This window comes from Girardinichthys multiradiatus, chromosome 4 (genome assembly GCF_021462225.1).
Source record: "Girardinichthys multiradiatus isolate DD_20200921_A chromosome 4, DD_fGirMul_XY1, whole genome shotgun sequence".
NCBI classification, from domain to species: Eukaryota; Metazoa; Chordata; class Actinopteri; order Cyprinodontiformes; family Goodeidae; genus Girardinichthys; species Girardinichthys multiradiatus.
Genome location: NC_061797.1, coordinates 1,900,594 through 1,926,970, shown reverse-complemented (window position 1 = coordinate 1,926,970; position 26,377 = coordinate 1,900,594). Strand labels below are relative to the sequence as shown.

At 44.9% G+C, this 26,377-nt stretch overlaps 1 protein-coding gene across 3 annotated transcripts; it reads left to right on the top strand.

Moving 5' to 3' along the window:
* Nucleotides 1-1,888: 1,888 nt before the first annotated feature.
* Nucleotides 1,889-26,377, top strand: mthfs (5,10-methenyltetrahydrofolate synthetase (5-formyltetrahydrofolate cyclo-ligase)). 3 transcript variants are annotated; one of them, XM_047362333.1, is made up of 4 exons: nt 1,889-2,154; nt 2,629-2,893; nt 22,039-22,143; nt 25,914-26,050. In XM_047362333.1, exons 1-3 carry the CDS (start codon nt 1,951-1,953, stop codon nt 22,140-22,142), a joined length of 573 nt encoding a protein of 190 aa, XP_047218289.1. In that variant the 5' UTR covers nt 1,889-1,950; the 3' UTR covers nt 22,143; nt 25,914-26,050. The 3 variants fall into 3 exon arrangements, with proteins under 3 accessions (XP_047218289.1, XP_047218290.1, XP_047218288.1); XM_047362334.1 differs by lacking the exons at nt 22,039-22,143; nt 25,914-26,050 and adding an exon at nt 21,409-21,527; XM_047362332.1 differs by lacking the exon at nt 22,039-22,143 and having other exon boundaries at nt 1,891-2,154; nt 25,914-26,377.

Below are 26,377 nucleotides of genomic sequence, written 5' to 3'. Positions count from 1 at the left end.
ATTCTATCAAACAACAAATAATTATGCATATATGTGGTGGTAAACAATAGATAATGTTTTTATTTTTGGTAAATTATAGAGGGCTTGCATGTGATGTCACCGTCAGCAGGCTGCCCATTGTTTTGCCACTCAGTTATTGCTCTGTCTTATTCAGTGTAGCTGATTGGGGTGTGATGTATGTGCAGTCCCTCTATAACAGGTTTTGCTACTTGCATTTAAGTTCACAGTTTGAATGTTTTTGCATAAGTTCTACAAAAATGCACTTCCTAGTGATTCATTTGCACTCTTTTTCTTAGCTATATGAATCAAAAACTGTTTTACTGTTACAAATGGAGGTAATACACTAGGGCTGTTGTAAACGATTATTTTAGTAATCGAGTTTTCTATCGATTCTGGCGTATAATCGAGTAAGCGAATAAAAAATTCTGTTTTGCAACTTAAAATAGTAAAAATATATAAAAGAGAAAATGCTAGAAAATTTTTTATTTATTTTTAAATAACATTTTATTGCTTTAAATGCAATACCTTTAATAAATGATGAATGCATTTTAAGCTTCAATTACTTGATTTCTTTATGTATATATGTGAAGTTTGAGGGGGGGTGAAAATTCCATAGTGGTCAGAAAAAATTTCTGCTCCCTGAGGTGGATAGAAAATAAATGATAATCACTGCTTTATGCCTCTTTGACATTTGTGTTAGTTGTGGATGGTGAATAAATAAAACACTGAAGTAATGTTTTGTTTTGTATGTTTTTTCACATACAGTCTATGCCCAGGCGAAGTTCCCAGACACCACCATGCAAGATGTGAGACGAATCATAAGAAAGAAATGCAACAATATAAATTACAACTACCAATCAACTACATGAAAAGAAGTCATAAAAGTAGTGTTTTTGTTTCTGTCAAGATATTTATTTTTTGTTCCAAAGATGTGCACTTTTCTTTTACCTTCTTTTGACAAGGCATGAGTTCAGTTCTCAGTTGGAGACACTATTTTGTTTACACTTTTAAAAGCATATGCACACTTTTTCATGTTCCATTTTTTACAGAGAAGGATTTCATAGTGTTTACATTTTTATATGCAAATGTGCACCTTTTCCTTTAGATTTTTAAAGCAGGGCTTCATTTTATAGAGGCTTTTTGTTTTTGAACTGCACACCTTTAATAATTTAGGCAGGTAATTGCAAAAACACTGGACGTTGTTTTAAAATGTTATATAAATAAATGAAAGTTGTTCTCAAGATTTTGTCTTGTGATTTTGTAAACATCCCGGTGATGTGTACATACATTATGGGTCAATTTTAAGAATACTTTAAAAAGTGTATTTCTGTATATAAATAGTATGCTATAAGTAATATGCTAAGCAAACTTACAAGTATATAGTAGTATATAGATGAGTGTACTTGCATACTTTAATGTATAATTTGGTAAACTTAAAATGACCTTGTAACAGTATACTTAAAGTATACTTTTATAAACTAAAACATGTCCCAATTTAGTCTGAAGAAGTATTCAATTAGTATACATTCTAGTACACTACAAGTACATAGTCAATTGTATACTTGATATACTTATACTTAAACTCAAGTGTACTTAATAAAATGATCTTCAAGTATACTACTTTTTGTTGAACATGTGGTTTTATGGTGTTGATGTTACAGTGTATATACAGTGTATTTTGAGGGAAAGATTGAAGGAACTAGGAGTAAAAGAGTTTACTTTGAAAAGTATTTTGGGTTTGGGAAGTAGAGCACAATTTTGGGTATTTGCGTCATTTTTAAAAGATACAGGGATCTAAAGGAGGGTTTAGGTAGTGGCTGACTCATACTCTGGAACAGTAGGTGGCGGTAATGCCCCATTAAGTTGGTCGCCAACCGCCATAAAACTTTAAGAAGAAGAACATGGCCGTGTGAAGGTCACGTTGTTGAACTCTTGCCCTGTATGTAGTTCATGTGTTTGTTAATATTTAACTTACTGAAAGTTGCACCAAGCAAGAAAACAAAGAAGAAAGATTTCCCTGACCGCATGTCCCTGATAGAGAGAATGGCTGTATTGAGAGCTTACAAACAAGCCCTGAGGAAGGAGCTGAAATGTCGCCTTACTGCGCTTAGCGCCGCGGAGAAGCAGCGGCAGTCTCGGCTGCTTTCATACAAGGTGAGAGGGACTGAGACACACTTCCTGTCAGCTGTCCACTAACTTTAGTCATGACTTCAGTTAGGGGACAGAATATTTTTGTCGAGGTCGGATCGTCTTGAAGACTGCACAGAGAACGTTCAAAGCCGACATATTGGGGAGGGCAGCCTTTTCTGAGCTGGTTGTCACGGGTGAAAGCTTTGGATTACTGCAGCTGCACTAACCTCCTTACAATCAGACTTGTGAACAAAATGTTTAGCACAGCACAGACGGCTGGGTTTAACCTCCAAAATTATATTTAATATCTGAACACACACAGAGAAAAAATATTTAATGTAATTCCATCTTATTTGAGAATCTCCATCTTACTTTGTTTCCTTGAATCAAGAGTGACAATTTAATTGAAATTGTATTCCTCAATACAATAAGCTGGGATCTTGACTGATTTCAGTTAGTTTTTTTTTTCCTGATATTTTTGTGTTCACGTTCCTCCAGCTGTTTAAACATCCTAAATACATCTCCTCTCAACGAATTGCGGTATTTCTCAGTATGGATGATGAAGTGTGCACTGAGGAAATCATCAAAGACCTGTTCAATCGTGGCAAAAGCTGCTTCATACCCAGATATCGGACCTGCAGCTCACATATGGACATGCTGAAGCTCAACAGTCTGCAGGACTTGGAGACGTTGGCTCTGACATCCTGGAACATCCGGCAGCCAGCGGAGGATTGCAACAGCAGAGAAGAAGCTTTGTCTTCAGGTAAGAATGTGCACATGTGTGGTTGAGAATGGCAGTGTCATATTGATGCTAAAGTTAAGATTTGGGTACTCAGGTGTCACCTCACTACGAAGCCTGCGAAGGGACATGGGGGGATGTTTTTTTTTCTTTTGCGTCCCCACGCAATACTTCTGCGTTCGCTTGCAATACTTTTGCATCCCACGCAATACTTTTTACGTAATCTTGCAATACTTTGTGGGATAGTTTCCAAACCAGACAACTGCAAAAATGTACCAAACACTACACCCGTATTTAAAATTTATAAAGTCTTGTTTTAAAATCGGCCTTAAATATAAGGATATTCAGTCAGACTTAAAGGCAGTTATTATCCACAAGCTGTCAGACTACTGAACTCTGGACAATAATACTGCACTAAACCACATTTGTGACATTTTATCAGCTTATTGCTGTTGCACGATGTGTACTTTTTTTTATTGCACGCCAATAGTGCTTTTATTTTTATAGTGAGTTGAATGGTTCTTCTTATCCCAAGCATTTCATTGCATTGTTGACTGTGTGTTAACCTGCATATGACAAATAAACCATGCCACTGCCATGTCAGTGCTGTGTGTTTTGTGAGCCATTTGTCATGTGTTCTGCACAGCTTTCTCAAGGTGATTAGCAACTTTTGCGAGCGAACGCAAACGTATTGTGTGGAGACACAAAAGAAAAAAATCCCCCTATGTCCCCTCACGGGCTCGGTACCCCACAGTCCAATAACTTACATGTCAGGCTAAATTTAGTTTCTACTTTTCCCTTGGTATGAGTGAGTGAGTGAGTTGTGGAGGGAACGAAGATCACATGTCTAGATTCCTACACAGTCTTGAAAAGTGGAAATTTCTTCTACCATCTTACGTGTCTGGAAAAGTATGGAAATATGTTTGATTTTTAAAACTTTTTCTTCATCTTCAATTTTCTAATGGACAAAATTTACTAATGCTTATCATGTGCTATAGTTTTACATTGATTTACATTTGAATTATATTTTGTAGCTTTGATTTGCCACGTTACCACTTGATTTTTAACATTTTACCCATCAGTATTATTTTTTTTCAACTTCATTCAAGGATAAAAAGGTCAATGTCAATACCTTTTGGACTTTAAATAACTTGAAATTCAGGTTAAAATGGACCTCAAGATTCCTAGAATAGGTGTTGTTAAAATGTCAAGCTATGCAGTGAAACTGCTGTATTTTGGCCTTTTTTTACAAACAAAATAAAGATAGTAAAGCTCGCAGCTTGTGCTTTTAAAGAATTTGGATTTATTATTTAAATGTTCCTGTACTTTCTTGGCAAATACATTTTCAGCAGGCCTTGCCAACACGGCCAAAGGTACTTAGTGCTGGTTCAATGACCATCAAGTTACTGTGCTTGATTGGCCAACAAACTGGACTGACCTCAAGTCTATAGAGAATCTATAGGGTATTGTTGGGTCTGGTGACACCATTACACTTCACCAGTGCCACAGGCTGATTACCTCACATTGATGCAGTAATTCATCCAAAAGGAGGCCCAACGACTTTTGAGGTCTTTGAAATAGACTGAAAGACAATTTCCTGCTATTTCTTAGGCTTTTATTATTTTATACTGCACCTTTGACCTAGAGTCTGTTGCAACAGTGAAGTATTTAATTTTAATTGTAAGTGTGTTTGTTGTCAGACTGAAAGATGAGGTGGAACCTGCTGTCCCATCAGTCGCGCTATCTTTCCTCTGGTTGGAAACACAGCTAGAGACCTTTGACCGGGAAGGAACATACTCTTTTGGAACTGATCAGGGGAGCATGGCGGACAGGGAACAACCAGCCTGCTCAATGGTGAAGGAGTGGATCATTCAGGTCTCCCTTTTCTCCTTCCTCACCTGCTGTCTGGCGGCATTGGCGGGTTGTCGAGACAAGCCAGCGGCCAGCATTGAGGTTCTTCTTGGCCTGTGTGATTCTTGGTCAGATGTCACGGCTAGGGCGTTAGCGTCACATCACTGCCACATGGAGACCAACGCAGACACAAAAATGCCATGGGATATGATTGGCATGTCAATGACAAGGCATGTCGCTTGGTGTTGCAACACCATTATGCCCATAGACATTCCCATTGCCTTGTCTACATAGCGCTGCACATGCAGGCAGAAGTCTGTGGAGTGATTTCTTCCCACGTGTCGGGGTTCAACTTTGACAGCTACAGTACAGACCAAACGTTTGAACACACCTTCTCATTCAAAGAGTTTTCTTTATTTTCATGACTATGAATATTGTAGCTTCACACTAAAGGCATCAAAACTATGAATTAACACATGTGGAATTATATACTGAACAAAAAAGTGTGAAACAACTGAAAATATGTCTTATATTCTAGGTTCTTAAAAGTAGCCACCTTTTGCTTTGATTACTGCTTCACACACTCTTGGCGTTCTGTTGATGAGCTTCAAGAAGTAGTCACCTGAAATGGTTTTCACTTCACAGGTGTGCCCTGCCAGGTTTATGTAAGTGGGATTTCAAGCCTTATAAATGGGGTTGGGACCATCAGTTATGTTGTGCAGGAGGTGGATACAGTACTACTGAATAGACTGTTAGAATTTGTATTAAGGCAAGAAAAAAGCAGCTAAGTAAAGAAAAACGAGCTTTTAACCTTGTTCTCTCTATTCTCTTCCTAGAAGCTACACCTGGCCTGGCTCTGTGTCTACCTGTGACACCTTTCTGGAGAGGGGAATCGTCCGAGCTTCTGCTGGCAACAACTTAATGCTCACCCTCTACCGATGATCCACATAGCTCTGTCTTTTAGTGTTTAACCCTTTCTCTCTCCTAGACATGGCGATTGGCTGAGCTTAACTGTAACAAACTCTATGTGCTCTCTTTCAGACTCTAACCTTGAAAACTGGCTCAGAGTTTATCTGTTCTTTCTTTCTAGGTGAAACGACTAAAGGAGCTACATCCATTAACATTTACTTTTCCTTCCCATAGAAAGTACTCCTGGGTCAGTGCTTCTGTGTTCTTTTTGTGTCTCTGCTCTGTTCTCTCTGACCCCCAGTCGGTCGTCGCAGATGGCCGCTCACACTGAGCCTGGTTCTGCTGGAGGTTTCTTCCTGTTAAAAGGGAGTTTTTCCTCTCCGCTGTCGCTACATGCATGTATGAGGGATTGCTGCAAAGTCAACGCCAGTGACTGTCCACTGTCTCTACATGCTCATCTGGGAGGAGGGAATGCTGCAAGTCACTGACTGGATGCAATCTGCTGGGTTTCCTTAGATAGAAAAACTTTATCCAATTTGAATAAAAAGCTAACTCCGACTGCACTGTTCAATGGTTAGGATTAATTGGAACGTACAGGTCCTTCTCAAAATATTAGCATATTGTGATAAAGTTAATTATTTTCCATAATGTCATGATGAAAATTTAACATTCATATATTTTAGATTCATTGCACACTAACTGAAATATTTCAGGTATTTTATTGTCTTAATATGGATGATTTTGGCATACAGCTCATGAAAACCCAAAATTCCTATCACAAAATTAGCATATCATTAAAAGGGTCTCTAAACGAGCTATGAACCTAATCATCTGAATCAACGAGTTAACTAAACACCTGCAAAAGATTCCTGAGGCCTTTAAAACTCCCAGCCTGGTTCATCACTCAAAACCCCAATTATGGGTAAGACTGCCGACCTGACTGCTGTCCAGAAGGCCACTATTGACACCCTCAAGCAAGAGGGTAAGACACAGAAAGAAATTTCTGAACGAATAGGCTGTTCCCAGAGTGCTGTATCAAGGCACCTCAGTGGGAAGTCTGTGGGAAGGAAAAACTGTGGCAGAAAACGCTGCAAAACGAGAAGAGGTGACCGGACCCTGAGGAAGATTGTGGAGAAGTGCCGATTCCAGACCTTGGGGGACCTGCGGAAGCAGTGGACTGAGTCTGGAGTAGAAACATCCAGAGCCACCGTGCACAAGCGTGTGCAGGAAATGGGCTACAGGTGCCGCATTCCCCAGGTCAAGCCACTTTTGAACCAGAAACAGCGGCAGAAGTGCCTGACCTGGGCTACAGAGAAGCAGCACTGGACTGTTGCTCAGTGGTCCAAAGTACTTTTTTCGGATGAAAGCAAATTCTGCATGTCATTCGGAAATCAAGGTGCCAGAGTCTGGAGGAAGAGTGGGGAGAAGGAAATGCCAAAATGCCAGAAGTCCAGTGTCAAATACCCACAGTCAGTGATGGTCTGGGGTGCCGTGTCAGCTGCTGGTGTTGGTCCACTGTGTTTTATCAAGGGCAGGGTCAATGCAGCTAGCTATCAGGAGATTTTGGAGCACTTCATGCTTCCATCTGCTGAAAAGCTTTATGGAGATGAAGATTTCATTTTTCAGCACGACCTGGCACCTGCTCACAGTGCCAAAACCCCTGGTAAATGGTTTACTGACCATGGTATCACTGTGCTCAATTGGCCTGAACCCCATAGAGAATCTGTGGGATATTGTGAAGAGAACGTTGAGAGACTCAAGACCCAACACTGGATGAGCTAAAGGCCGCTATCGAAGCATCCTGGGCCTCCATAAGACCTCAGCAGTGCCACAGGCTGATTGCCTACATGCCACGCCGCATTGAAGCAGTCATTTCTGCAAAAGGATTCCCGACCAAGTATTGAGTGCATAACTGTACATGATTATTTGAAGGTTGACGTTTTTTGTATTAAAAACACTTTTCTTTTATCGGTCGAATGAAATATGCAAATTTTGTGAGATAGGAATTTTGGGTTTTCATGAGCTGTATGCCAAAATCATCCGTATTAAGACAATAAAAGACCTGAAATATTTCAGTTAGTGTGCAATGAATCTAAAATATATGAATGTTAAATTTTCATCATAACATTATGGAAAATAATAAACTTTATCACAATATGCTAATATTTTGAGAAGGACCTGTATGTACCTGACTGTTGTGAAGTGCCTTGAGACAACATGTGTTGTGAATTGGCGCTATATAAATAAACCTGAATTGAATTGAATTGAACTGTTAGAATTTGTATTAAGGCAAGAAAAAAGCAGCTAAGTAAAGAAAAACGAGTGGCCATCATTAATTTAAGAAATGAAGGTCAGTCAGTCCGAACAATTGGGAAAACTTTGAAAGTGTCCCCAAGTGCAGTCGCAAAAACCATCAAGCGCTACAAAAAAACTGGCTCACATGAGGACCTTCCCAGGAAAGGAAGACCAAGAGTCACCTCTGCTGCAGACGATAAGTTCATCCTAGTCACCAGCCTCAGAAATCGCAGGTTAACAGCAGTTCAGATTAGAGAACAGGGCAATGCCACACAGAGTGCTAGCAGCAGACACATCTCTAGAACAACTGTTAAGAGGAGACTGTGTGAATCAGGCCTTCATGGTAAAAAAGCTGCCAGGAAACCACTGCTGAGGACAGGCAACAAGCAGAAGAGACTTGTTTGGGCTAAAGAACACAAGGAATGGACATTATACCAGTGGAAATCTGTGCTTCGGTCTGATGAGTCCAAGTTTGAGATCTTTGGTTCCAACCACAGTGTCTGTGCGGCGCAGAAGAGGTGAACGGATGGACTCTACAAGCCTGGTTCCCACCGTGAAGCATGGAGGAGGAGGTGTGATGGTGTGTGAGTGCTTTGCTGGTGACACTGTTGGCGATTTATTCAAAATTGAAGGCATACTGAACCAGCATGGCTACCACAGCATCTTGCAGCGGCATGCTATTCCATCCGGTTTGCGCTTAGTTGGACCATCATTTATTTTTCAACTGGACAATGACCCCAAACACACCTCTAGGCTGTGTAAGGGCTATTTGACCAAGAAGGAGAATGATGGGGTGCTGCACCAGATGACCTGGCCTCCACAGTCACCGGACCTGAACCCAATCGAGATGGTTTGGGGTGAGCTGGACCGCAGAGTGAAGGCAAAAGGGCCAACAAGTGCTAAGCATCTCTGGGAACTCCTTCAAGACTGTTGGAAAACCATTTCAGGCGACTACCTCTTGAAGATCATCAACAGAATGCCAAGATTGTGCGTAGCAGTAATCGAAGCAAAAGGTGGCTACTTTGAAGAACCTAGAATATAAGACATATTTTCAGTTGTTTCACACTTTTTTGTTCAGTATATAATTCCACATGTGTTAATTCATAGTTTTGATGCCTTCAGTGTGAAACTACAATATTCATAGTCATGAAAATAAAGAAAACTCTTTGAATGAGAAGCTGACCAAACTTTTGGTCTGTACTGTAGGTCCTTGCACAGCTTGGGTTGGTGAGCAGAGAGCATGAAGGAAACATTGAGTACTCTGACAGCCAGGGACGCAGCATTATAGGCTTTCTCATTCAGTGCTAACTGGAAGCATTCAGCCTTTAATTGCAGTTTGGAGCTTGTGGAAGACATCGGTGACAGCTGTGGCTGCAGGTGGGCTGGAACCAACAGTTCCACAGACGGCATACAGACCATGCCAGCTTTTTACATGCCGGTCATGTCAGTCTCGTAGTCTTGCCGCTGAATGGACAGGACTTCGATGTGATGGAGACCTCCTGGAACAGCTGTGGGAAGACTTGCAGAAGCTGTTTTGCCATCCTTGTTTTCTGGTGCAACCTATTCTCTTCTTAACTTGACATGGCAGTCTTCGTTTAAGCAGCAGGCCAAGGGATGCACTGCTTGGACGCTGTGCATTTGCACACTGCCTGCATATCCATACTGACAGCAGGAGAAGCTGATGTGCTCTCTCCTCATCCCAGGTGTGAAACTTTGCCCAAAATCTTGTTTCTGCTGGTACAGATGCAAGCAATCAAGCATCTGTCCCCTCTGGTGAGAAAGAGCCAAGGCCATGAGGGGCTGTGCACAGCACGGAATTTTAACTGGTGTGGTAAACCTTGGGAACAGTTTGCTGGTTTGCAAGGTGGTCCGGTGTCCTGGTCTATTGTAGCGAACTGAACCAATGCAGCTTGTGTCCAGTAATGGAGATGAGGCTCCGATGTGTGAACAGTTATGCTAGCGAGCCAGAGGAGTGATCTGATATGTATTAAGGCGAGAAGAGGTTTTTGAATGATGATTCATCGTAGAGGTAGATTATGCTTCCGGCAGTCATTGTCACTTTAGCACAATAACCTCCACTATTTATTGTACACAAGTTATTTTATTTTATTCTATTATTATTACTTGTTTTTGCGCATTTACATTGTTCTGTCTGCACCCTTCTAGTGTGTTACTAAGAGCTGCAGTAACAACTGAATTTCTCCACTGTGAGATCAAAAAGTCTATCTAATCTAATCTGACATCAAAGTAACCAGCCAATCAGTTACTTTTTGAGTAATATGGTGAAGGTGGCACATCCAATGGTGAGATATAAAAAATTAGAACATCCATCCTTTTCTTCATGTATTATTTCAGGATTGAAGTATTTTCTTTTGTTAGTGTTTATCTCTCTCTCTCTAAATATACTGCTCAAAAAAATAAAGGGAACACTCAAATAACACATCCTAGATCTGAATGAATGAAATATTCTCATAGAATACTTTGTTCTGTACAAAGTTGAATGTGCTGACAACAAAATTACACAGAAATCATTAATTGAAATCAAATTTATTAACCAATGGAGGCCTGGATTTAGAGTCACACACAAAATTAAAGTGGAAAAACACACTACAGGCTGATCCAACTTTGATGTAATGTCCTTAAAACAAGTCAAAATGAGGCTCAGTATTGTGTGTGGCCTCCACTTGCCTGTATAACCTCCCTACAATGCCTGGGCATGCTCTTGATGAGATGGCGGATGGTCTCCCGAGGGATCTCCTCCCAGATCTCAACTAAAGCATCTGCCAACTCCTGGACAGTCTGTGGTGCAACGTGACGTTGGTGGATGGAGCGAGACATGATGTCCCAGATGTGCTCAATCGGGTTCAGGTCTGGGGAACGGGCAGGCCAGTCCATAGCTTCAATGTCATCATCTTGCAGGAACTGCTGACACACTACAGCCTCATGAGGTCTAGCATTGTCCTGCCTTAGGAGGAACCCAAGGCCAACCGCACCAGCATATGGTCTCACAAGGGGCCTGAGGATCTCATCTCGGTATCCAATGGCAGTCAGGCTACCTCTGGCGAAATGAACTGCCACCCCACACCATTACTGACCCACTGCCAAACCGGTCATGCTGAAGGATGTTGCAGGCAGCAGATCGCTCTCCACGGTGTCCCCAGACTCTGTCACATCTGTCACATGTGCTCAGTGTGAACCTGCTTTCATCTTCAAAGAGCACAGGCAGTGCTCCTCCTGTTCCTCCTTGCACAAAGGCGGAGGTAGCGGTCCTGCTGCTGGGTTGTTGCCCTCCTACCGCCTCCTCCACATCTCCTGGCGTACTGGCTCTAGACACTACGCTGACAGACACAGCAAACTTTCTTGCCACAGCTCGCATTGATGTGCCATCCTGAATGAGCTGCACTTGTGTGGGTTGTAGAGTCTGTCTCATGCTACCACGAGTGTGAAACACCACCAACATTCAAAAGTGACCAAAACATTAGCCAGAAAGCATAGGTACTGAGAAGTGGTTCGTGGTCCCTACTTGCACCACTCCTTTACTGAGTGTGTCTTACTAATTGCCAAAGATTTCCCCCTGTTGGCTATTCCATTTGCACAACAGCATGTGAAATTGATTGTCAATCAGTGTTGCTTCCTAAGTGGACAGTTTGATTTCATAGAAGTTTGATTTACTTGGACTTATAATGTGTTTTTTGAGTGTTCCCTTTATTTTTTTGAGCAGTGTGTATATATAATATATATATATACACATATACACACACAAACATGACATCAATAAGGTAAACCATCTTGTTAGCTATTTGTACTGTATGTATTTTGAATAAAAAAATTTATAAAAGTTCTTAATTTTCCTTCGTCCATGTGACGCTACCTGTATTGCCTGAAGCTCTAGAATTTTTTTTCTCCCCATGGTGTGTTCTTTCTTTCTTTTGCTAGTCCACATATAATTTGCTGTATATTAGTATTGACTTCTAAGGCCAACATACAGCTTTCGTGTTATTGGTGCGAGACACATTTGTGGTTTTTCCACAGTTGTCCAAGTTCCTTGGCTATGGGGAAGTGTAAGTTTAAGTAAGTATAAGTTTAGAAAAAAATAATTTGGGGCCTGGTTAAAACCATTTTCTGACAACGTACTTGAGGCCTACTTCTTATGCAAGAATGTAATTCAACTTGGAAGGATGGGTGTACGGGCAATGGAGTCTCATTCAAATAGTGAAAAGCACCTAACTGCTGTAAAGGGTCTTCAGCAAACAATAGCCATTAGCCAGTTCTGCCAACTACCCAGGCCTTAGCCCAGTGCTATCTCCACAGTGCCCAGACAAGACTCACACAGCAGCACCGCAAGTCCGGTAAGCGATCTCTGTGTTGCTTTTGGGTCAAAGCCAACATTAAGAGTGAAGGTACTCAGGATCCTCCAAATGGTGATTAGACATTAATTATACAGTGCAAATGAGGAACTCGGGGAATTGGTTCAGACTATGTTTACGGTTTCTGAGATCGCCAAATTATGTAGGTGCAGGAAAGGTAAAACAGCCTACATTGCGTGCTTTGGAATAGCGGACAGAGATAATGTCCAAAGTGACGGGACCGTTTGTGCTGATGTTTGACGAGTGAGTCACACCATCAAACATAAACCTTTGGACCTGCACGTAAATTTTTTGGGAAGGCAAGCAGGTACAGTCAAGGTACCTGGGATCCAAGTTTATGGGTCATGCAACAGCGGAGGACCTAATGAGACATTTGAAAGTAAGTAATTGGTTTTATTTTAGCAAAGATTTTTACTTGTAAGTTTTTTCTTAATAGCAAAATGGTGATATTTTATGTTTATATTAAGTTGATTGTTACCATTTTTTCATATTTTCATTTTGTTTCTACCCTCTTTTGAACAGTAGGGTGTTTACCACCCTTAGCTCTTACTGTGCCAGGTGGCTATTTTGCAAGTAATAATGAAATTGTATTAACTCGTACTTGTAGTCTTCTGCTTATCCGGGTCGCGGGGGCAGCAGACTCAGCAGAGACACCCAGACGTCCCTCTCCCCAGATACCTCCTCCAGCTCCTCCGGGGGGAGCCCAAGGTGTTTCCAGGCCAGCCAAGAGACATAGTCCCTCCAGCGTGTCCTGGGCCGTCCCCTGGGCCTCCCCCCGGTGGGACGTGCCTGGAACACCTCCCAAGGAAGGCGTCCAGGAGGCATCCGGTATAGATGCCCGAGCCACCTCAACTGGCTCCTCTCAATGTGGAGGAGCAGCGGCTCTAATCCGAGCCCTTCCCGGATGGCCGAGCTCCTCACCCTATCTCTAAGGGAGTGCCTCGCCACCCTACGGAGGAAGCTTATTTCAGCCGCTTGTATCCGGGATCTCGTTCTTTCGGTCATGATCCAAAGTTCATGGCCATAGGTGAGGGTAGGAACGTAGACCGACCGGTAAATCGAGAGCTTCGCTTTTCGGCTCAGCTCTCTCTTCACCACAACGGACCGGCTCAGTGACCCCATTACTGCGGCAGCTGCACTGATCCGTCTGTCGATCTCCCGCTCCATTCTTCCCTCACTCGTGAACAAGACCCCGAGATACTTGAACTCCTCCACTTGAGGCGGGAACTCCCCTCCAACCTGAAGAGGACAAGCCACCCTTTTCCGGTCGACTACCATGGCCTCTGACTTGGAGGAGCTGATCTTCATCCCATCCGCTTCACGCTCGGCTGCGAACCGCCACAGCGGATGCTGTAAGTCTTGGCTAGAGGGGGCCAGCAGGACCACGTCATCTGCAAAAAGGAGACGAAATCCACTAGTCCCCAAACTAGACCCCCTTCGGCCCTTGACTGCGCCTAGAAATCCTGTCCATAAAAGTTATGAACAGGACCGGTGACAAAGGGCAGCCCTGCCGGAATCCAACATGCACTGGGAACAGGTCCGACTTAGTGCCGGCAATGCGGACCAAACTCTTGCTCCGCTCGTACAGGGACCGGATGGCCCCTAATAAAGTGCCCCCGATTCCATACTCCTGGAGCACCCCCCACAGGCATCACGAGGGACACAGTCGAATGCTTTCTCCAGGTCCACAAAACCCATGTGAACCGGTTGGGCAAAATCCCATGAAATCTCGAGTACGCTGTAAAGCTGGTCCAATGTTCCACGGCTGGGACGAAAACCACACTGTTCCTCCTGAAGCCGAGATTCGACTATCGGCCGGACTCTCCTCTCCAATACCCTGGCGTAGGCCTTACCAGGGAGGCTGAGGAGTGTGATCCCCCTGTAGTTGGAACACAACCACCACCCCAGTCTTCCAGTCCAGAGGCACTGTCCCCAAACGCCACGCAATGTTGAAGAGGCGTGTCAACCATGACAGCCCCATAACATCCAGAGATTTGAGGTACTCAGGGCGGATCTCATCCACCCCCAAAGCCTTGCCACCGCGGAGCTTTTTAACCACCTCGGTGAGTGCAGCCTGGGTGATGAAAGAGTCCAACCCCGAGTCCCCAGCCTCTGTTTCCACCAGGGAATGCGTGATGGCAGGATTGAAGAGATCCTCGAAGTACTCCTTCCACCGCCCGATAATGTCCTCACTCGAGATCAGCAGCGAAGCACTGCTTCCTCCTCCTTAGGCGCCGGACGGTTTGCCAGAATCGCTTCGAGGCCAACTGGTAGTCCTTCACCATGGCTTCACCGAACTCCTCCCAGGCCTGAGTTTTTGCCTCTGCCACAGCCCCGGCCGCAGCACGCTTGGCCTCACGGTACCCATTAGCCGCCTCAGGAGTCCTACAAGCCAACCACAGCTGATAGGACTCCTTCTTCAGCTTGACAACATCCCTTACTGCCGGTGTCCACCACCGGGTTCTGGGATTGCCGCTGCGACAGGCACCGCAGACCTTACGGCGGCCGCAGCTACATGCAGCAGCATCGACAATAGATGCGGAGAACATGGTCCACTCGGACTCTATGTCTCCAACATCCCCCGGAATCTGGTCAAAGCTCTCCCAGAAGTGGGAGTTGAATACAGGTCCTTCTCAAAATATTAGCATATTGTGATAAAGTTAATTATTTTCCATAATGTCATGATGAAAATTTAACATTCATATATTTTAGATTCATTGCACACTAACTGAAATATTTCAGGTATTTTATTGTCTTAATATGGATGATTTTGGCATACAGCTCATGAAAACCCAAAATTCCTATCTCACAAAATTAGCATATTTCATCCGACCAATAAAAGAAAAGTGTTTTTAATACAAAAAACTTCAACCTTCAAATAATCATGTACAGTTATGCACTCAATACTTGCTTGGGAATCCTTTTGCAGAAATGACTGCTTCAATGCGGCGTGGCATGGAGGCAATCAGCCTGTGGCACTGCTGAGGTCTTATGGAGGCCCAGGATGCTTCGATAGCGGCCTTTAGCTCATCCAGAGTGTTGGGTCTTGAGTCTCTCAACGTTCTCTTCACAAAATCCCACAGATTCTCTATGGGGTTCAGGTCAGGAGAATTGGCAGGCCAATTGAGCACACTGATACCATGGTCAGTAAACCATTTACCAGTGGTTTTGACACTGTGAGCAGGTGCCAGGTCGTGCTGAAAAATGAAATCTTCATCTCCATAAAGCTTTTCAGCAGATGGAAGCATGAAGTGCTCCAAAATCTCCTGAAAGCTAGCTGCATTGACCCTGCCCTTGATAAAACACAGTGGACCAACACCAGCAGCTGACACGGCACCCCAGACCATCACTAACTGTGGGTACTTGACACTGGACTTCTGGCATTTTGGCATTTCCTTCTCCCCAGTCTTCCTCCAGACTCTGGCACCTTGATTTCCGAATGACATGCAGAATTTGCTTTCATCCGAAAAAAGTACTTTGGACCACTGAGAAACAGTCCAGTGCTGCTTCTCTGTAGCCCAGGTCAGACGCTTCTGCCGCTGTGTCTGGTTCAAAAGTGGCTTGACCTGGGGAATGCGGCACCTGTAGCCCATTTCCTGCACACGCCTGTGCACGGTGGCTCTGGATGTTTCTACTCCAGACTCAGTCCACTGCTTCCGCAGGTCCCCCAAGGTCTGGAATCGACCTTTCTCCACAATCTTCCTCAGGGTCCGGTCACCTCTTCTCGTTGTACAGCGTTTTCTGCCACACTTTTTCCTTCCCACAGACGTCCCACTGAGGTGCCTTGATACAGCACTCTGGGAACAGCCTATTCGTTCAGAAATTTCTTTCTGTGTCTTACCCTCTTGCTTGAGGGTGTCAATAGTGGCCTTCTGGACAACAGTCAGGTCGGAAGTCTTACCCATGATTGGGGTTTTGAGTGATGAACCAGGCTGGGAGTTTTAAAGGCCTCAGGAATCTTTTGCAGGTGTTTAGAGTTAACTCGTTGATTCAGATGATTAGGTTCATAGCTCGTTTAGAGACCCTTTTAATGATATGCTAATTTTGTGAGATAGGAATTTTGGGTTTTCATGAGCTGTATGCCAAAATCATCCGTATTAAGACAATAAAAGACCTGAAATATTTCAGTTAGTGTGCAATGAATCTAAAATATATGAATGTTAAATTTTCATCATGACATTATGGAAAATAATTAACTTTATCACAATATGCTAATATTCTGAGAAGGACCTGTACATCCCTGGCCGAGGGCTCTGCCAGGCGTTCCCAGCAGACCCTCACTGTGCGCTTGCGCCTGCTAACTCTGTCCGGCTTTCTCCTCCTCCAGCGGATCCAACTCACCACCAGGTGGTGATCAGTGGACAGCTCAGCCCCTCTCTTCACCCGAGTGTCCACAACATGCGGCCGAAGGTCTGATGATACGACAACAAAGACAATCCGTGACTAGCACAGAAGACCAATAACAAAACACCACTCTGATTCAGATTGGGGAGGCCATTCCTCCCGATCATGCCTCTGCAGGTGTCAATGTCGTTTCCCACGTGGGCGTTGAAGTCCCCCAGCAGAATAATGGAGTCCCTGGGAGGGGCACTATCCAGCACCCCCGACAGGGACACCAAGAAGGCCGGGTACTCTGCACTACTGCTCTGCCCGTAGGCCAAAACGACAGTCAGAGACCTATCCCCAACCCGAAGGCGCAGGGATGCGACCCTCTCATCCACTGGGGTAAACCCCAACACGAAACGGCTGAGCTGGGGGGTAACAAGCAAACCCACACCAGCCCGCCGCCTCTCCCCATGGGCCACTCCAGAGTAGAAGAGAGTCCAACCCCTCTCAAGGAGATGAGTTCCAGAGCCCACGCTGTGCGTGGAGGCGAGCCCGACTATTTCTAGTCGATATCTCTCGACCTCCCACACAAGCTCAGGCTCCTTCCCCCCCAGCGAGGTGACATTCCACGTCCCTAGAACCAGCCTAAGCATCCGGGGATCGGACCGCTGAGGTCTCCATCTTCGTCCGCCACCCAATCCTCTTTGCATTGGTCCCTCATGATTCCCCCTGCAGGTGGTGGGCCCACTGGGGGATGGCCTCGCGTCTCTCGTTCGGGCTTGGCCTAGCCGGGTCCTGCGACGAGCAACCCGGCCACCAGACGCTCTCCGGCGAGTCCCGACCCCCAGGCCTGGCTCCAGGGTGGGACCCCGGCTCCGCCGTACTGGGTGACATCACATGCCTCGATATATTAGTCCTCATGAAAGATTCTTGAACCGCTCTTTGTCTGACCCGTCACCTAGAGCCTGTTTGCCATGGGAGACCCTACCAGGGGCATTTAAACCCCAGACAACATAGTCTCTAGGATCATTTGAGCACTCAAACCCCTCCACCACGTTAAGGTGGCAGTTCAAGGAGGGGCAATTTGGTTTTGGTGTTAGCTGACCTGCACATTCCCCACCGGTGCAACACTTTGTCAGCCATGTTCAAGAAGCTGTTGGACCCGGGGAAGATCCAGCACATTCTCTGCAGCGGCAACCTTTGCACCAAGGAAATTGTATTCAATTACATTTAATATGAACAACAGCTTGAGAAACATTTAGCTAATAAATAGCTAAAGGGGAATGACCTATTTGGCAAGGGATGTAGTTAAGTATTAAGGCAATTGTCTTTCGCATAATATAGGCCTATAAAAGGTTATATGTGTAATAGCAAAAATGTCTTATGGAATATTTACACAATCAACAGAAAAGAGAAACTTGCTACCATTCTCAGTGTAATGCAAACCTATCAATTTCTTGGTCAGTTTTTAACAACACCCCAAATAACAATACATCTGAATGGATATAATAATTTTTTTCCCCCTCAAGTGTGTGTGGAACCTGTTGACCTAAGGAGAATGGTATCAATTTCAATTGATAGGCTCAATGTGAATTTCAAATGTTTAGAACTTTTTGTAGCCTATGTACATCTTCCTCTGAGATCCTAAGTGCAGGCAAGATGTAAATGCGCTCTTTCAGCACCTGAAAACAAGGAAGGTCTCAGAACCTGATAATGCCTGCTCTGACCAACTGGCACCCATCTTGATTGAGATCTTCAACAAGTCACTGGAGCTGTGTGAGTTTCCCTTCTGCTTCAAACGCTCCACCATCATCCCAGTACACAAAAAGCCCACCATCACAGGATTAAATGACTACAGGCTTGTCGCCCTGATGTCTGTGGTCATGAAATCTTTTGAGCGACTGGTGTTGAAGCACCTGAAGGACATCACAGGATGACACCACTGTTATTGGACCGATTCAGAACAGTGATGAGTTTGCATACAGACAGGAGGTGGATCGGCTGGTAAACTGGTGTGGTCAGAACCACCTGAAACTTAACACTCTCAAGACTGTGAAGGTGATGAGAGTTATTAGCTCGCTACGACCCTGTTTTGAAAGAGCTAATTAACCGACTAGAAGGGTCATTGAAATACCTAAGTCACCAGATTCAAGATGAGATTATTTACATCCTGTCTCAACGTGTGAAAGATGTCATAATTATTTAAATAAACCATGCCCCGTTTTATTCCATTATCATGGACACAATGCAAGATGTGTCAAAGGTAGACCAGCTGAGCCACGTGTACCGTTATGTAACTGTTGTTAAGAATGACATGGATGTTCCAACAGATATACAGATCAATGAAGTGTTTTTGGGTTTTGAAGCGACTGTGGGCTCATCAGCGTCAGAGCTTGAAAACCAAATCCTGGGCTCTATAAAGAAAAATTTAATATATCTGTCAAAATGCCGCAGACAAGGCTATGATTGGTGCGTATTCAGGCACACAGGCAAGAATAACAGAGAGGGAGCCCCTTACAAGCCATGTTCATTGCGCTGATCATAACCTCAACTTTGCTCTCAACGACTCCGTTAAAAATGTCCCTGGAGTGAAGCAGTTCTATGACACTGTAGAGAACCTGTACAACTTTTTTGGGCACAGTATCAAACGATGGCCGCTCCTCAGTGAATTAATGACGTCAGAGAGCAGAACTGTCATAATAAAACGCCTCTGTCCCAATCGCTGGTCATCTCGACATGATGCGCTTTTTGCGTTAAGGCACAGATATGGAGACATTATAAAAGCTCTTGTCAAAATATCCCTGACCAGTGACAAAAAAGAGGAGCGCAGTGAAGCAATTGCGCTCAAGAATACCATCAGCAAATTTTCTTTCATATTTTTGGTCAACATGCAAACCAAGATTCTTGAGTGTATAAACGCTGCCTCACAGCTGCCGCAAGCTAAAGACGCGGACAATTCTGAAAGCGTCTACTCCTCTGCAAAACGCCATCAGCGTTTTGATGTAGCTTAGGAAGCAATTTGCTGAAGTCTGCCACTCTTGCTCTAGCCAGAAAATTGGGAAGTCAAACACAGCTTGAAGCAACCAGGGCCAGAAAAGTTAAGCGTCACTTTGATGAACTTTCTGAAGACAGCCGCCTCACTGACGCAGAGAGCAACTTTCGGGTGCACGTTTTTAATGGCTGTCTCGATATTATCATCGAGCAACTGTCCCAAAGATTCACCAGCTTAAACAGAACTGTGAAAATGTTTGAGGCAATTCACCCCAACACACTGCTGCAAGCAGGAGATGAGGAGTTACACCAAGCTGCCCGGCGGCTTAGTGAGCACTACAGTCGGCCCCAGCGTCCCTGGCCAGCTGCTTTGTTTTAGAACCTCTTTTCGGGACCAGATATCAAAGAAAAAATCTGTTGCGGATCTGGCAAAAATGCTCCTTGTCAACCACCCAGCAGTAACTTCTACATTCAGTGAGGTTTGCACCACCCTACTTTTAATTTTGACTCTTCCCGTCACCGTTGCAACCTCTGAGCGCTCATTCTCCAAGTTAAAACTAAATAAAAAACACTTGAGGAGCACAGTGGGACAGGAGAGACTGATTGGACTTGCCATGCTGTCCATAGAGAATGAGAGAGCAAAGAAACTGGACATACAGAGCATCGTAGAGGAGTTCGCGGAGCGCAAGGCTCGTCGTATGCTCTTCAAATAGTGGTTAGTAGGCCTAAAGTACTTCATATTGAAATTTTGTTTGTGAACAAATGGGCCGCTGTTTTACCAAACCTAAAAGCTACTGATTTGAAATAGATAAAGTGGGTGTCAAAATGAACCGATGCTGTCCGTGGTGCTGAACTGCTTTGAATTTGTGTTGTTTTATCTTTAATTACCATGTAGCCTAATGTTTTTGTTGTTCTTTTGGTGTGTTATACTTCATGTCCTTGATGGACTTCAAAATAAAAAAAAAATTCCGTGTTGCCGAAGCTTGTAAGCCCCGCTGTTGCGGGTTTGTGTATGTTGTAAAATGATGTTATGATGAGCTTTATTAAAAGGCCCGGTCATTTGCCCCGCCCCCGGCCCAGCTCTGATTTGTTCCGCTAGTGTCTCACATTATATTTTTGTAAAGTCAATTGTGTATATATGTACATTTACTTTAATTTATTATTAATAGCAAAGTTTATCGGAGTCTAATTCCTTGGTTGTTTGTACAAACTTGGCAATAAAGCTGATTCTGAACACGAACATGCTGAAAAGTATGGAGCTGTGGACAACACACATTACATAATGCTGTCAAAAGTGGCATTTCCATGTGGCAAGTAGAGAGACTGCTGAGAGCCATGCACACGTTGGACACTGTGCATGGACACTCTTCCAGGACATCAGCACACTGCAGCTAACCACACTAGATGTAGCCGATAAAAGAACTGGCTCCAACCAAAGGATATCGATATTAGCTTGCGTGCTGAATCAGTCCTCAAGGTAGTGTGGTAATTTTGAAAGATCTAAAGAGCAGGAAGGAGCAGGAAAGTTGTTGAGCTCAGAGCCGTTGAGTTTAGAAGAGACTTCACGCAGGGACTTTCTAACATTGTCAGGAAATTGCAGGCTCATAAAATACATGGTGCCGGTGCATGTGGCAGGCCGTCTCTTGCTGACAATTGGAGTAGTTGTCCTGTTGTTTCTGTCCCTTAGTGGGGGTGAAATCATGTCCCTGTTCGTAAATGATCCAAACATTACTGGATCTAAGAGTGCTTGCAAATAATGTGGCTTCCTTTGAAGCCTGGTAACATACAGTTTTTCCCCAGTACCTGTCAGGAATCCCAGCTCTCTAATGCCTGGCTCCAGAGATCCGCCACCAGTGGAAACATTGTTGCTGTGGCAAATGTGGAGGACATCCAGTGAAGCTTAAGATAAATCTGGCGCAATCCAGGGGTTCTAGGGCAGTCTCTGCTTTCTTCCTTGGTGTGTTCTGGAACAGGTGCATACTTGTTTGGTCCATGGCGTTGGTTTGGATGACGTGCCCTTGCCCCGACGCCCTTGCTCGCTCCAGCTCAGTAAGCGGGGAGTGAACTTTTTTTTTTTTTTTACCGTGTCCTGTCCGACAGTGTAGCGCTCAGAATTATTGTCTGAGTGCCAAGAAAAAGCCCAACAGATTTACTCTCACAAGTGGAGCATTACAGCTAATGCTTTAAAGCTCTGCTTGATATTTATCAAAAGAAACTTTATTAGAAACTGCTTTGGGATTATTTCAAATGTTACGGACACGGAGACAGAAATGAAAAGGAAAAAAATAAGAAGCATGAAAGAGAGAATGGTGGGAGCAACAAGGAAAATCATGTCCCTGTTGGTAAATGATCCAAACATTACTGGATCTAAGAGTGCTTGCAAATAATGTGGCTTCCTTTGAAGCCTGGTAACATACAATTTTTCCCCAGTACCTGTCAGGAATCCCAGCTCTGTCATGCCTGGCTCCAGAGATCCGCCACCGGTGGAAACATTGTTGCTGTGGCAAATGTGGAGGACATCCAGTGAAGCTTAAGGTAAATCTGGCGCAATCCAAGGGTTCTAGGGCTGTCTCTGCTTTCTTCCTTGGTGTGTTCTGGAACAGGTGGATACTTGTTTGGTCCATGGCGTTGGTTTGGATGACTTGCCCTTGCCCCGACGCCCTTGCTCGCTCCAGCTCAGTAAGCGGGGAGTGAACTATTTTTTTTTTTTTTTACCATGTCCTGTCCGGCAGTGTAGCGCTCAGAATTATTGTCTGAGTGCCAAGAAAAAGCCCAACAGATTTACTCTCACAAGTGGAGCATTACAGCTAATGCTTTAAAGCTCTGCTTGATATTTATAAAAAGAAACTTTATTAGAAACTGCTTTGGGATTATTTCAATTGTTACGGACACGGAGACAGAAATGAAAAGGAAAAAAATAAGAAGCATGAAAGAGAGAAAGGTGGGGGCAACAAGGAAAAGGGAGAGAAGGAGAAAAGAATGGAGGAAAGATAGAAGGAGGAAGAGAATACAAGATAACACCCTGGTTCCTTTTACACTTGCAGAAACGTTCATATTACCAACTTTTTTACCAAAAAGTGCATGGTACTTATACGGAGGAGATCTGAGCAATAGACATACAAAGGCCCCCCAGAGCACAGGAACCCCAGGAGGACCACTACCGGAGCTACCGCAACCCCCCAGAGAAGAGCCGCATGGGAACCACCCAGCGGCCACAGTGCAGAAGCCCCAGGGGAGCTGCAGCGACGAGCTCACAGGCCCCACCGGCAGCCGTCTACGCCCGAGCAGATCCAGCCATAGACCCAGAGACCCCGGGACATATCACTCCTCAAGCAGAGGCCAGACAGAGCCCGTACAGCCGGTCACACACCCCAGACATACTCTAAACTCCTAGGTCCAGGTGCTGATACCCCATTAGGACAACCAGCCCCTGGACCCTGGAGGTGGTCCCCTTCCCTCCTGGGGTGGAGACCGCCCCAGCACCTGAACCTGGTCCGGGCTAGCCTGGGCTCGTGCCTGGACCTGAGCAACCCTGGCCCGGATCCCGACCCCCCGACCAGACCCCAGTCCCCAGTGACCCCCATCCTCATCCGGAGAGGGAGCCATGTACAAAAGAGGTGTCTGCATGGTCCAAACTAGCCCGTCAACCAGAGCTGCCACAGAATAAAATAGTCCCAACCCCCCAATGAATTCCAATCCTAACCCCATGAGCTGGCCCAGCGCAACCAGAATACGCAACACACAGGAGGGCACATGACCAACATGCCCGACCACCCCTGAACCGACGGGGCAGAACCAACAGAGCTTAAAGTCCCCGATGCCTGGCACCGGACCGCAGCCACAACCAGGCAAGCGGGGCAACAAAACACATCCCACACCAACACCGAGACCGCCAACAAGAAGCATCCGACCAAAAATGGCAGGCCCACCGAATGCAACCTCCTGGCCAGTATAGGCACATGCACCTCCCATAGACAAACAAACCGAAACCCCCAGGGCCAGCCAGGCAGTTGAGCAGACTCTGCGATGCACCACCGTGCCCACCACCGTGCCCAAGGGAAAGACGCCAGCCAAGCAAGCCGAAGGGCGGCACAGAAAAGCCACAGCATGCACAACAAAAAGGCCGCACTGCCCCACCAAGACGCAAAACCACCAACAGCCATGCCAGCCAAGCAAAAACGACAGAGCCAAACCGTGGTTCCCCCTGAGCCAACACCATACATCCTTACATACATCGGTAGGGGCACCAACCCAAGCACACACCACCCACCAGGAACCACTCAGCACACAAACAAACCCCACCTCAGTATAAGGCCGAGAAGCCCAATGCAACCGCCAAGCTTGCAGCACCCACACTTGGAGGCCAGAGCCGCCGCGCACAGGACCGCCACACAGCGGAGGACAGAAGGCAGCGAAGAGTACCCAAAGCAAAAGCCGTACACAAAGCCCACATTGTGCAAATGCGTCCCCACCAGCCCTCCAAAAACAAAGCCCCTCGTGAAAGTGCAGCCCTTGAGAAAACCCACAGCATCCAGGTCCAAGAACATGCCCGACACCCATACTCCTGCCAGAAGTAGCCCAGCGAGAAAAATCCACAAAACCAAAACCCACCAAGAAGCCAAGACCAGTCCACCCCGAGATCAATCCCGGCCAGCCCACCCACCCAAACCATGCAGAACCTTCGACCCCCCTCTTCCCGACAGAACCGGCTTCAGGAGCCGGAACCTAGACAAGGAACCAGAATCCGAACCGGAACCACCCAGGTCCAAACGATGCCCATCCCCACCCGAGGCCAACCACCCACCTCCCAGAAGAAAGCATACACCCACTCCAACATTCGAAGAAGTCCCAGAACACATAAGACACCCAAGTTGATTCTGCCCCACCCCCTCCACAGATCCTCTGCCCTGCCAGCAGAGTACATTCCTTGAAGGTGAGAGCACCTGCAATGAAATGGTACCTACCAGTTTAGGAGGGCCCTACGTCCACCAATGCACTGAAGGCCCCCTGGGCCGGTGCTGGGGCAAAACCCTGGCGACATACCCCTGGCAAACCCCCCCCCCCCAGCACTTTTATTTTCATGACCATGAATATTGTAGCTTTACTCTGAAGGCATCAAAACTATGAATTAACACGTGGAATTATATACTGAACAAAAATGCGTGAAACAACTGAAAATATGTCTTATAGACTTGGAGATGTGTTTGGGGTCATTCGTCCATTTTTCATAGTCATGGAAATAAAGAGAACTGAACTCTTTGAATGAGAGGTTGTCTCCAAACTTTTGGTCTGTACTTTATGTGTGTGTGTGTGTGTGTCTGACCCTCTGTGCTTCAGGAAAGTAGTGCAGACTAACGGCTCTTGTAGTATTCCTGCCACCACCAGCAATGCAGAATTTTATCATATTAACGCTGTTTTTAACGCAACTTGGCTTCTACCTGAACTGTGTATCATTGACGCTCACACAATGAATGACCGGAGACTTCCCCTTTGACGTAATTTTCAGGCGACTTTGGACTTGCAAAATTTAACGTCAAATTATGCCTATAGATAAACAGACCTTAGCATGAGATATCTAAAAGAGGACAGCATGATGTGAAGCCCCGGAGTGAAGAGAGGTGTCTTCTCTTGGGGAAACAATCATATTAGAGGAAGACCCTGCATTCCAGGCGTCTCGAAGTGTGGCATGCTGAGCTGGCAAGAGTAGATCTAGTCTGAAACGGACATCTCATAGATAACAAGCTGATCTGGGACACACACATAATAACCAATAATAATCTGGATGACCTATTTCAATTCTTCCACTATCACTGTCCACATAAATTACAATTGATCCAATACTCAGCTGCCCATATAATCACACAGAGACCTTGAATCACATCAAACCTATTCTATAGCATCTTCATTGTCTCCCCATCACACATCACATTAACTACAAAATGCTTTTCCTTACCTTCAAAGCTGTCCACAACCTTGCCCCTCCTTATATTTCTAACCTTCTTCACATTGCTATACCCACCTGCACCTCAGATCCTCGTTCTCCATTCATCTTACTGTTCCCCCTGCCCGTCTTGTTACCATGACAAGCAGAACATCAGTCTTTCTGCTCCCCAGCTCTGTAAATCACCACATTGTCTAACTTAAGTTGTATCTCTGTACTTCATTTTATTTTAATAGTGTGACTGTTTTGATGTTTGATTATGTAAGGTGACTTTGAGTGTCAAGAAAGTGCCCTAAGTATATATGTGAATTGTAAAGATATTTAAGAAAATATTTAAATTGCACTCTCTCTTGCATCTCTATAGGAGGTCTCGATCTGATGTTGATGCCAGGCCTGGGCTTTGACCTATTTGGAGGACGTCTTGGACGAGGAAAAGGCTTCTATGACACCTATTTAGGACGCTGCAGCGAACACCCTAAGGGAAAGCCTTACACTATCGCCCTGGCTTTCAAAGAGCAGCTCTGTCAAAAGATCCCTGTTGACTCCAGCGACGTCATTATAGATGAAGTCCTATATGAGGACCAGTAACCACTCAGCCACTTATGTGTAGATCATTGAATCTTACATGATTCAGACTAAATTCATGAATAAGTCGGCAAACTCTTCACATAAATAATTACATGTATATTTTGCCTTTTTAACCCTATCCTCTTTCAGAAGGAACAATTTTAAATCATTTTAACACTGATTTTGCTTCCATGGATGACCTTCAAGCTATAATGGTATTATAGAGTCTGACCCACTAATTAAACGGTTGTGTGAGGATTA

What these genes read in the sequence shown, in the direction of transcription:
- mthfs (XM_047362332.1), top strand. Translation starts at nt 1,951, where the DNA reads ATGTGTTTGTTAATATTTAACTTACTGAAAGTTGCACCAAGCAAGAAA. An exon ending in CTCGGCTGCTTTCATACAAG is followed by an intron (nt 2,155 to 2,628) that starts GTGAGAGGGACT and finishes ACGTTCCTCCAG; the next exon opens with CTGTTTAAACATCCTAAATA. An exon ending in AGAAGAAGCTTTGTCTTCAG is followed by an intron (nt 2,894 to 25,913) that starts GTAAGAATGTGC and finishes GCATCTCTATAG; the next exon opens with GAGGTCTCGATCTGATGTTG.